The 12,944-nt window shown below is 41.0% G+C and overlaps 1 protein-coding gene across 1 annotated transcript in view; it reads left to right on the plus strand.

Moving 5' to 3' along the window:
- Nucleotides 1-12,944, plus strand: part of PIK3C2A (phosphatidylinositol-4-phosphate 3-kinase catalytic subunit type 2 alpha) — a 90,721-nt gene that overhangs the window by 35,717 nt on the left and 42,060 nt on the right. The window contains exons 5-9 of the mRNA XM_075129368.1: nucleotides 1,239-1,359; nucleotides 3,490-3,601; nucleotides 4,481-4,560; nucleotides 4,704-4,767; nucleotides 9,115-9,258. Coding sequence (XP_074985469.1) covers nucleotides 1,239-1,359; nucleotides 3,490-3,601; nucleotides 4,481-4,560; nucleotides 4,704-4,767; nucleotides 9,115-9,258 — 521 coding nt within the window. The remainder of the gene's footprint in view (nucleotides 1-1,238; nucleotides 1,360-3,489; nucleotides 3,602-4,480; nucleotides 4,561-4,703; nucleotides 4,768-9,114; nucleotides 9,259-12,944) is intronic.

Consider the following 12,944-nt stretch of genomic DNA (forward strand, 5'->3'; position numbering starts at 1 on the left):
AATCCAAGTTAAACCAGAACATCGGGGGGGGGGGGGGTAGGAAAAAACAAGAGGAAACAGGCTACCTTGCATAATGACTTAGCCACTCCCAGTCTCTATTTAAGCCTAAATTAATAGTATCCAATTTGCAAATGAATTCCAATTCAGCAGTTTCTCGCTGGAGTCTGGATTTGAAGTTTTTTTGTTTTAAGATAGCGACCTTCATGTCTGTGATTGCGTGACCAGAGAGATTGAAGTGTTCTCCGACTGGTTTATGAATGTTATAATTCTTGACATCTGATTTGTGTCCATTTATTCTTTTACGTAGAGACTGTCCAGTTTGACCAATGTACATGGCAGAGGGGCATTGCTGGCACATGATGGCATATATCACATTGGTGGATGTGCAGGTGAACGAGCCTCTGATAGTGTGGCTGATGTTATTAGGCCCTGTGATGGTGTCCCCTGAATAGATATGTGGGCACAATTGGCAACGGGCTTTGTTGCAAGGATAAGTTCCTGGGTTAGTGGTTCTGTTGTGTGGTATGTGGTTGTTGGTGAGTATTTGCTTCAGGTTGCGGGGCTGTCTGTAGGCAAGGACTGGCCTGTCTCCCAAGACTTGTGAGAGTGTTGGGTCATCCTTTAGGATAGGTTGTAGATCCTTAATAATGCATTGGAGGGGTTTTAGTTGGGGGCTGAAGGTGACCGCTAGTGGCGTTCTGTTATTTTCTTTGTTAGGCCTGTCCTGTAGTAGGTAACTTCTGGGAACTCTTCTGGCTCTATCAATCTGTTTCTTTACTTCTGCAGGTGGGTATTGTAGTTGTAAGAAAGCTTGACAGAAGTCTGCTGCAGTTTCCACGGTAAACATCTGATGAAGTGAGCTGTAGCTCACGAAAGCTCATGCTCAAATAAATTGGTTAGTCTCTAAGGTGCCACAAGTACTCCTTTTCTTTTTGCGAATACAGACTAACACGGCTGTTCCTCTGAATTCTACCTCAAGTGTGTGGTTGAATTTCAGTGATGGCTAGAGTGATTCCTTGTTTGTAATGTGTATTAGAGAGCTCTGTAATTAATGTGCTTTGAGACCCGTTCAGATAAGACACAATATAAATGTTTGTGCATGTATATTGAGGAGAGTATTGCCTGCTTCTGTAAAAATATATCTAGGTAATAGACTAAGTGACTACAACCAAATTAGTAGAGATGTACAGTAATTGATATGTAACTTTCAGATGTGGGTGTGTGTTTTTTTTAAACAGGGAGTTCTCCTGTGGAGCTTATAATAATGCAGGCACTCTGCTGGGTACATGATGACTTGAATGAAGTGGACATTAGCAGCTATATCCTGAAAGTCTGTGGTAAAGAAGAAGTTCTACAAAAGTAAGCAAACTTAATTTTTATTAATGTTTAACTGTCACTCAGTTCAGGTCAGTTACTAGAAAATCTACCCATCATTAAATGTATAAAAGTAAATTTGCAAAATTTAATTTAGTGAATATTAGAATTTGAATATTACTAGTTTTCCTTTGTAGTGGGGGGCACAGGGGAAGAAGTGTGTGCGCATAGGTACTATGTCCCTGCAGATTCATTAATCTGGAAACTGGCTCTTCTGTTCTAGCATGCATATATTAGGCTTTTGTGCTCTACTACATCATATGATGATCAGTTCCTATTTCGATGTTCATTCCACTGTCCTCATGAGAGTAATTTTTCAAAAATTACACTGGTCTTTGAGCTTCTAGCTTGGTTACAGCAGCTGTTGTGTGACTGAAGTGGGGATGACATGGTGGGGTGGGGGAGGGGGTAGCATTTAAAAAGTTAATAGAATTTTAAGTTGAGTACCATACTGCATTTCAAAACTGTTAGGTACCTCTTTGCCTGCTCAACGAATAAATGAGAACATTTTTAGGTCTCAGTATGACAGCTCTTCCCTACACTGAATTCACTTTTTAACTATATAAATCACCTTATTTGCCTTTCCAGGGCTAGTTTTCACACTTCAACTCATATATTCATTCTCCTACCTGAACTTTTTGTTTTCTGAGCCTTCTTCATTAGAAACTGATGTTGGTGGATAAAGTGCTGATTTAAGCAACAGGCTGTCAGATCATAAGGGATTTTCCAAAGTTCACACTGCTTCAAGTTCTGTAAAAGCTAATTTTGGGGTTTGGAAGATTGCCTTGTAAAGAGAATCCTGTTTCCACTAAGGCTGTTTTCATGATCCTAGACTCTGATGACGTTCTTGCGAATCTTGTCATGAGTTGGATTGCGGTATAGAAACAGAAGTGATGTTATATCAGCTGTTTTGGGGTTTTTAGCCACTCCTACTCACTTAAAAAAATGAAATACTGTACAGTATTAGACTGAGTTAAGAGGCCTACTCATCAAAATATAAGCCACATTTTGCATTCTTTATTGATCGTAGATTCTAGTTGTGTATATATTTTGACATTTGGGAAAACTAAACCAAAACGTGTTTTTCCTATTCTGCCTTTAACGGGCTTTAGGCCTTTTCCTAAATTGCCGCCTTGCCTCTAGAGTCTGTGATATAAGGATTCCCCCTCCCCGAGTGACCTTTTTACTGCTGAATGCTCTTTCAAATATGATGTGGAACGCACTTGGAAAACTTGTGTAGTAATTTCTAATCTATCATAGACAAGTAGTATTTGGGGCTGTTTCTGGGTTCATAATCAAGGAAAATGCCTCACTGCACAAGAGAAAAGTAGGAGGAAATTAAACTGGGAGTTAGAGAATCTTTGGCATTCTGTGGTGTGACTGGGGTTTTCGGATTCTTCATGGATTGAAAGAAAAATAAGCAATCAAATTCTCCTTTGTTTCAAATCTCTGAAGAAGGCTTTGTATCAAATTTCTTGCTTCTCTTTGTAGATCAGAATTCTAAAGAGACTTTTATGTTATATGGGGATCTGTTTCCTGCTTTAACATCTGAGCATATGCTGGGATCCCATATCCTGGAAAGTGAGGGAAACTAAGACTTGAAAAGTTTCCTAGAAATCAGTCTATTCCTCACCTAAATCCTGTGGTGAATGAGTGCTTGTTTGTATGCAGGCTTCTAGGGTCTTTGACTATAGTGAGAGAATAACATAGCTTTCAACTGCTATTCAGATGTCAGCAACCTGGTAAATGAATCTGTAGGCACAGAAGGAATTGATGCTTTTTAAACCAGAATTAAGATGGATTCTTAAATACTCAATTTGGAATTGGCGGTTGACCATGCACGCTACTGGGATTCTGTAAATTCTTAAATTTTAAGACTGCCTACAACCTGTGGCAGTCTTTTTCTCTTTAATGGCTGAAAATTCTGAGATGTTCTGCAGGACTAAATGCTGAATCAAGATATTAATGTCTAATCAAGATCTTGGATTTTCAAAGCATTTCTGAAGAATGAGGATAACTCAGACAGGGTTATCTTGAATATTTGAGTGCTGTTTGAAAAACATTTGTTGCATATTTTGAAATGGCAGGTAACTACAACATTCATTTATTTAACAGTAAGCACTGTGTAGGAAGTCACGAATACATTCAGAACTGTCGAAAATGGGATACAGAGATTAAACTGCAGCTCTTGACCCATAGTGTAGTACGCAGAGATCTGGCACGAACAGTGAGTACAAATTAAATTTCCAATTATAATAATCCTGATTCTCTATATTTCTGAAAATGTAATGTTACTATCCTGGAAGGGGAAGGTGGAATATACCCCCAAATAGGTAAAAGATCCATAAAGGATTTACAAATCTATATAATCTCTTAAACCTCTGAATTGGACTTGGAGAGCATAAGAAAATACAAAAACGGTTTTTATGGTCTATATGCTTGCTGACATGCTTAAAGGGGATGGAAGTGTTGGTCAGTTAGTGATCTGATTTGAATTGTAACTTTGTTACATGAGTAACAGACTCTCATTAATCCACATAGCGTCGTGCATGACTTTCTTCTCTGAATAGAGCAGGGGTGGGCAAACTTTTTGGCCCAAGGGCTACATCGGAGTGCAAAACTGTATGGAGAGCCGGTAGGGAAGGCTGTGCCCCCCAAACAGCCTGTCCCCCGCCCCCTAGTCATCCCTGACGTATCCAACCCCAAAGCCCTCCCCCCACCCCCCTGCACCCTGACAGGCCTCCCGGGACTTGCACATCCTGTCCAACCCCCTCCACCACTGCACATGCGCTGCCCGCACCCCCTTACCATGCTGCTCAGAGTGGCAGGGGCTCACAGCCCATGCAGCGGTGTGGCTGTGTGGGAAGGGAAACAGCGGGGGAGGGCCTGGGGACTAGCCTCCCAGGCCAGGGCCCGTCTGTGGCCTGCGGGCCGTACTTTGTCCACCTCTGGAATAGAGGAAATAAATTAAAAATGCATATGGATCACTGTAGCACTTTTTCAGGTGGGACTTGATGTTTGCGTAGAAGAGGGTAGACGAGGGGCTGGTCTTTTTGTACTGTCCTCTTTCTGAATTAGGACATTAGTAATATTTTCTCATTACTAGGAAGAAGATGATAGGACACCTACAAATTTAACAAAACACCTCTACAGAACAGAAAAGCCTTTCAGAGAAAATATTTCAAGGTAACCATATGTAACTTACAGCCTTCATGATCAAGTCATCTTATGCTAAATTTTGGAACAATTTACCATATTTGCCTTTTAGTGAGAAGGTGGTATATAGTATGAACTTCCACTTTTGTACAGTAATTAATCATGTATTCCAGGCATTCTGTTGAAGAGCTCCTAGAGGCTTACCATATTCAAACTGACGTGGTTCTTAAAAAGGAGGTAAGATCTTTTTTTTTCTAGTACAGATTCTCCTTCAAATTAGTGCTGTACTAAATCTTGCATAAGAATGATCTTTTAGTATTTATATGCGTCTTAACTTAGCTTCTTGTATTGAGAGTTACAAAAACAATAACAGGGTCTTTCAGTTCTCCCTTTTAAAATCAGATCCCAAGTTCTTGGCTTTCAGATCTCCTTTCCTGTCTTTCTTCCCCATCACACACAACTAAAATAATTGGGTCATCTAACCATAAGGGTAAATGGTGTGGTTTTCCAAGTGTTGTGTGCCAAGTAATTTTATCCCCAAAGTGCTAAAAATGTATACTCTAAGATTTGGTCTACTGCCCTTATTTCTCTAATTGTTTCACGGCCAGTTCAGAGATGACACCTCCATTTATTTTAGTCATTTATGGCTCTTACCATTCCTTAGAGGACAGCATGACTAAAGAAAAGCAAAATACTCATACTTGCCAACTATGAAAAACTGAAAATCCTGTGCAACTGAAGAAAGTATATAACTCTGTTGTTTAGACAGTCATTAAAGAATTACTCCTTTATAAGAGCAATGTTTTCCCTACAGCGAGTTGATGAGTTTAAGGAACAGTCTTGAAACAGGCAACTTAATTAAAATTGAGAATCTTGTACTCAAATTAAATCCTACTGTTTCTTTTTGTTTACTAAGATTAGCTTCTCTCTCTCTCCAGGAATACATAGTCTGAACAATCTTTTGCTTAACAGTAGAAACGGTATCTTAAACTAAAATAGTATTTACATATCACCTTAAAATTTAAGGTGATAACTCAAATCTAATCTGCTGATAGTGCTTTTACACCAGAGGTGGGCAAACTATGGCCTGCAGGCCACATCCGGCCCATGTATCTTCAATTACCTGCCAGCCCCTGAGCTCCTGTTTCTTCTCGCCCACAGCCTCAGCTCAGCTCACTGCGCTGCCGGTGCTCTGTGCTGCATGATGGCATGGCTGGAAGCTTATTTCTTGATGCAATGTGGTGGTTAGCTGTCTTTTTGCTGCTTCAGTTTGCTCGCTTGGATGAGATGAAGCTAAGAAGAATGCCAAGAGCTAGTATCCAAATTCTTGGCTTTCATAGCCTTACTAAGGATCGAAGAGGCACCTTTTTCAGGGGCATGACTGGATCCAAATATAATCCGTTGACCACTTTATTGGCTCAGTTATATGTGAGGACTTTGCTAGCATCTTCACCTCATGCATATGCATTTTGGGAACGTATAAGCAACAGGGTTGTAATTCAACTTTGTTTCTATCCGAGTTTAATAAAAGTCAAAATTCCATTTCAAATTAATCCAGATTACAGCTGTTTTTTTCTATGTCTGTTTTTAAAAACATTTCTTAAATTTAAACGATTCTTAACCATTTATTGATAAGTTTAAAGACTATCAAAGAAGGTATATTTTCTTCATCTTTGGAGTGGTGGTTCTTGTCTTTCTGAGCTTGGTGAACAAGTTGCTTAGGCCTTGCCAGATAACTAATTCTGTAAAAAATGTGAATGTTACCCTTTTATAGCAAGGTTAGTGGATTCCATACTTTTCTCACTCTATGGAAGATTTCTAAAAGGGATTGTCTGCCTTTTTTCCACCTGTAAAAGAAGCTGTTCCCTTGTGGGACTGTAACACTGTGCTGGCTTCCGTCATGGGACCTCCGTTTGAGCACTTGTTCCCTGTCCTTCCTTTTGCCAAGAGACAGTCTGTCTGTCTTGTTATCGTACTCACAAGGAGAGTAAGTGAACTGCAGGCCCTAATGGCCTGGCCTCTATACACAGTTTTTTTCAAAGACAAAGGTGTCTTTCAGACCATGCCCAAAATTTGTCTTGAGTGGTTTCACAGTTTCACCTTAACCAATCAGTAAACTTAACCTGTATCTCTTTTTCCTAAGCCTCATTTGAATGCAGATGGAGCCGCACGTTGATTTGTTTGTTGTATGATGGTCCTTGGTATCCTATCTGAAAAGGACTTGTTAATGTTTGACTCAGACTCACAATTTATCAGACCACTCTGTTTTATTAGCAAAGCTGCTCTGCTAATACATTTAGAAGTGAGCCCCCTGAGTGGGGCTTGTGTCTTTTAATTTATACAGTTTTTTGGAGAACAAGTTACAGAGAAGTTACAGACAAAAGAAGAAAGATTTTAGTCACCACCCTTTGAAGATACTGGTCTTCTACTGGTCTTCTACTGGTGACTGGTCTCCAGGATCTCGATTACCTGCCACCCTTAACAATCTCTTTAACAGCTTCCAGTTAAGTTAACTAATTGCCCTTCACACCTTCCATTCTGATGCCTGCTTCTTAGACGTGCTGGCTCTATCTTAATTGCTTCTCCATTCAAAAGCTAAGTGTCCCTACCTGTGCTCCCTCAGATACTTTGTAACATGTTTTGGCATGCCCTCTCATATACAATGTATCCAGCATGTCCCGTTATACAACTCAGGAGAGTGAGTTTGTGTGTGTATGGGGGTGGGGGGGATGTGAGAAAACCTGGATCTATGCAGGAAATAGCCCGACTTGATTATGTAAAGAGTTGTCACTTTGGCTGGGCTAGCACCAGCAAGAGAGTGAATTTGTGTGGGGGGGTGGAGGGTGAGAAAACCTGGATTTGTGCTGGAAATGGCCCACCTGTTGATCACTTTAGATAAGCTATTACCAGCAGGACAGTGGGGTGGGAGGAGGTATTGTTTCATGATCTCTGTGTGTATATAAAGTCTGCTGCAGTTTCCACGGTATACATCTGATGAAGTGAGCTGTAGCTCACAAAAGCTCATGCTCAAATAAATTGGTTAGTCTCTAAGGTGCCACAAGTACTCCTTTTCTTTTTGCGAATACAGACTAACACGGCTGTTCCTCTGAAACCTGATACTTATACAATGTTATACTTCCACAGACTAAACTTTTGTGCATCTGAGGACTAAACTTCAGCTTCGTGTTTGAGGGGATCAGGCAGCTTCCACACAGATTTCCACATGGATTACATCCTTTATTATGACAGCATGTGGGCTAGCTCAGGCTGCACCTCCACAATAGACTGATTCATTTGATTAGAAGCCAGGCAGCTTCAGTCGCGTTTCTCAATGATGTTTCTATATTGGATGTGTGTAGGGCCACTATCTGGTCTTCCGGGCATACTTTTACCAAGCACTATGCTATTACAACTACGTCTAGACCAGAAGCAAACTTTGGACAGGCAGTTCTTCAGTTGTTTAAGTAGACACCTGAGCCTCACCTCCTTCAGTTACTGCTTGACTCACCTGAGTGAAATACATGTCTGTAACTCTCAAAAAAGAAAAATTATCTACTTGTACTGTAATTGTTCTTCAAGAAGTGGGTGCAGTTGTGTATTCAATAACCAACTCTCCGTCCCTTTTGCATCAGTCTCCAGTTTTGGCTTTCAGTGTGAAAGAATTGAGTGGGGTTGGGGCAGTACTGCCCATAAGTACCCTGGGGAGGGGCTACAAGGATTCAAAAAGGCATGTGTGCTGCCATGATGGTTACTACTAAGCAAAGTTCTCCAGCATGTGTGTGCATGATCTTCAGTTACATAGTCACTCTTCTCACTTCCCTGTGCCCCAAAGTCTGGCTCAATCACTCCCCAATTTTGATAGTGAATGAGGTAAGGCTGTAAGAAGCTAGTCTGGGGCACTTGTGCCTCACTGCAGAAATTTTGGTGTGTAATGATTAAGGTAAGGTTTCTGCAGACCATTACCTCATTAAGAAGAGAGGTTAGATAGTGTATAGTCTGAAGCATGGCACCACACATTAAACAATGAGGATTAAGTCATTAAGGATTAAGTCACATCATTAAGCCATTTCAACAGAATCCGTTTACTCATGCTGTTTCTCCTTCACATTGAATCACACTCCATTGGAGCTGATGGATTTACAGTAGCTGAAGATTTGGTCCTAATTGTCTCTGTACCATGAAATATAGATGTGAATATAAAACTAAGTGATGTAAAAGGAAGATATGGCTAGCAATCTTGCGAGCTCTTTCTGGGCAGATATATACTAGGATCCATACCAGGCCTGTGATTCATACCTCGGTAAATGAGCCATAAGCAGTTTAGTTCAAGGAAAAATTCTTGACTTGTACTTTAAAAGTTGATGTCACAACTCGTATGTGATTTCAAAACTATGGTTTTAGTTTAAAAACTTAACTTTTTTTAGTGCAACTGAGAGGCTATATCCATAGATAATGTCCAAAAATGTGCTTTTTTTCTGACTTCCCCTCTAAAATTTTATCTTGATTTTTGGACTGCAGCAATCTCAATTTCTGCCAACATAGTCAAACTTTTTCCTTTCTTTGTCTGCGTACTTTTCTTGCTAGAACCAACAGAAAGCAGTAGATCATGTAATCAAGGCTGTAAGAAAAATCTGCTATGCACTGGATGGAGTAGAAACTCAAGCAATAACCGACTCTGTAAAGAAGCTGAGGAGGGCTGTTAGTCTTCCAAGGAGTAAAAGTCCTGAGGTAAGCAGGTTTATCATGTGAACTTGAACACATTGTATCAATGGCATTCTGATAAAATATTTCTCAGTATTTATTAAAAAGTTATTTCCAAAGTAGTGATATCTGAAACCTCCTGCAGCATTTCTAAGTAGGGTTGATTTTTAAAAATAAAAAGTTTAAAGGGACACTTCTAACAATGTGGAAGACTTGATTAAAAAATTCCCTTTTCAGTCTGTTCAAAAGAATATTTAATTGAACTGAACTCTTAGCATCCTTTTCTATTTCTATAAGTGATCGTGGCTTAAAATGTTTTTGAAATTAGAGAGCATTGGTATTTTCACATATTAAGTGGGTACTATACAACAGCCTGAGACTGCTATGTGGACTTGTGCATGGCAGTGGGTGCACTAAATTCGAATGAAGCTTTAACTATTAGTTCATGCCCTTCTGCAGAGAACTTCAGTGATAGGAACTTCTCCCTTTCTTATGAGCAATGATCAGTGTTTTTGTCTGTAGTGTGTAAACTACCAATTGCACTTCAAAACTCCATCTTACCTGAGTATTGAATCTGGGACCAAAGGTGCTCCCAGATGATGCAAATTCTCATACAAAAGCCACCTTAATTGAGCAGTTTGTTTCCGTGAAGTTGGCTTGCTTTTTGACAAGATCTGACTTCGCTATACCGAAAGTGGATCTTCATTTAAAGGAAAATGTCCTTTTCAGAAAGGAATAAAACTGCCGAAAACATCAAAGCCAGAGTTTTGCAGAGCTATGCCTTTTGCTGTACCACCACGCTAATATCACACTGGCATCAACCTTCCTGGGTTCATCATTGTGATGGCAGTAGTATTTGTAAATTGGTTGTGAGATGTATACTTAGATTTCACCAACCAATTACCAAATGTAAAGTTCTCAGGCACTAGAACAGCCTAAACAGGGAGTCAGACAGTCCCCTTCAGACTGCATCTGAAAAGTAAAATTTGGCATGGAAATATAGAAAATCTGCATAAAAATGTCTGTGCTCCATAGAATGTCACAGAAAAAAATCAGCGTTCCTCCAAACCTTACTGGAGCAATTTCCAAAATTTCTTTGATCCACAGCCTAAAAAAAAAATTGGAAAAAGAATATGGTCTGCAGAATGTAAAAATCCTCACGGGTGGAATCATGATTTCATAACTGACAAACGGTGTACTTCTGTAATCTGTTTTAATGTTAAAAAAAATCTATTTGTTTGTAACAATAAATATTTACTTAGATTACCCTTGTTAAGGGTAAGTGAAGTTCACTTCTGGAGAAGGAAAATTGCATTTAATTGGAGTTCTCTAATAGTCTCCATCCAAACACTACGTATGATTAGCAGTTGCCACAAGAGTCAAGGGGTAACAATAGATCTTTGTACATATATTTTTATCCAGTCATGTTTTTTAGTAATGCTTGGTATGTATATAGCACTTGTCATCCCAGGTTCTGAGTGTTTTATAAATAGTGTGGAGACATGGCAGCCTCTCTGTAAGTAAAAATGTAATTAGCTCTTTTGTGGAAACTGATTTACCAAGTTTTAAGATCTTTGATAACTACAAGGTTCTTAGGTTTTATCTATATTAATAATCTAAACTCTCTTATCTGACTGAGCATGTCAGCACAATAAGTATATAAGAGAACTTTTTAACACTCCTATGAGGTAGGTATGAGGTGTAGAAGATTCACTTCATGTTTTAAATTTAGCTGCCTCTGGGATCGATTGTCAGCTATTTAATCATTTAGTCTCTTTAACTGATTTAGGACAAGACGTTAGAAGAAAGTCTCTACTAAACTAAAACTGAGGGAGAACTTGCATGGTGAGAGTTATTAGAGTTGGAATTTGACCAACAATCCCTCATTCATTTTGTCCAGGCATGTGACATTCCTGTGCGTTTTATTCCCAATTTCTTCAGACCTGTATCTTCCACCGTTCTGGAGGATGCTTGGGCTGTTCTCCTGTCTCTTGCAGGCAACTCACGGAGGCCATTCAGTGTTTTTGTGCCACGTGGTCTGGCTATGCCCCCACTGCTCTTTTTCATTGACAGATTCTCTGCCTCTATAGGAATAGGCAATGGCAGGGTTTGGTGTTTTTTTTGTTTTTTTGCTCCCACACATTCTCATATTTTAACTTTTCTGCTTAGTTTTTTGGGCAGTGAGGAGCAATGTTCTCCTTCAGCATTCTTCCTTCCACCTGGCTTGGTTTAGCCCGCCCTGAACCTTTGCTGCAGCATTTCTGTGCTGTCGCCTCTGCCCCTTCCAGACATGGCAGAGGAGCTGGTAAAGCACCGGGTTAAATCCAAACAGTGCTTTGTAGGTGAAGCAGCCTTCTCCAGGCTCAGCAGATGGCAAGTTGCCCCCAGCCTGTGCCCAGCCTTCTATCCCTAACTCTGGGGCTAGGAGTCAGACAGGTTGGGTCTCCTACCCGCTGAGGCAGCTGCAACTCTAATGGGCGGGGGAGAGAGAGGGAGGACCAGGAACCCCAGTGTAGAGCAGGGAGAGGCTCTGAAAGCGAGAAGGACCCTGATCACTCGACTCAGGGGTAAGTCCCACTAGACACCCGCTGAACAAAGAGCGGAGGTTTGTGGAGCCAGAAGTCCCAGCCTTAAAGTGGGTCCTCAGCACCTTGGGGAAAGAAGCAAGGCTTCTAATCAGTTCCCCTCATTCTCAAGCTGACCAGGAGATCTCTGATGATCCCCCCCTGCCCAGGGGGATGGGACCCAGCAGGACAGAGTTCTGAGTCAGACTTCTCAAGAGGGCTGAAGGAAGACAAGCTGCAAAAGGCCTTACCAAAGTTGCAGTAGAGCTACGGTTCCAAAGCACTCTAAAAAAAAAAAAAATGAACCGGGGGGGGGGGGGGCGGGAAATCTAAAGGAAAAGCACAAAAATCCAGGAGATAAGCTGTTGTCGTTGTCCACCTTCCACTCGCTTACTGATGAAGATGAGCTGTCTGGCCCTGAAATCTTCCAGGGTGTGATCAGGGATAAAAGGAACAAGCCTAATAAGGGCTAGCATGTTAACAAGTGCGACATCAGGCTCTATAACATTCAAGAATCTACAGGGTCTGTTGATACCAATGGGTGACACTGCTGTAGCAGGATAGGATTCTTAGGACTCCTGGATAGAAAGATGGAGGTCACTCTTAAAAAAGGGCTTTGAAGGCTCCTCTGCCCCCTCCCTTCCCACCATCCTTGGTGACCATCTGCTTTGCAAGAGCATCTCTTTCCTGCCTGGAAGATATCAAAGCCCTGTGAACAGCCATCACCCTGACTTTGGCTCCACTTTAAAGAAAGTTTCCCTAGCACCAGCATTTGTAGCTGATGCCTCAATAGATTCGTTGAGGTTCACAGCTTGAGCCAGGGCTCTGGCCCTGAAAGGTGGATACTCACAAAGCAGGTCTCTGCTTGGCCACTTTTACATGCTCCTTTCTGGAGAGAAGGTGTATAAGGCGATGGCTGACAATGCGACAAAATACAGCATAGTTTGGCCAACCATCGTTCCTGGTCCTCACAGAGGTACCAGCAAACAGACATCAAATTCCCCAGGGGAGAACAATGGAATCGAGGTCTGGGGGAAAAGTCCAGTGCAGTGATACTCAGACCTCAGTGGTTCAGGAGCCAAATTAGCAATCCGCATTACCCAGTGCCACAGTAGTGTGAATTCATTGTTTCATTTTCAGCAAAGTGAC

The sequence above is a fragment of the Caretta caretta genome, chromosome 6, assembly GCF_965140235.1.
Source record: "Caretta caretta isolate rCarCar2 chromosome 6, rCarCar1.hap1, whole genome shotgun sequence".
Classification (NCBI taxonomy): domain Eukaryota; kingdom Metazoa; phylum Chordata; order Testudines; family Cheloniidae; genus Caretta; species Caretta caretta.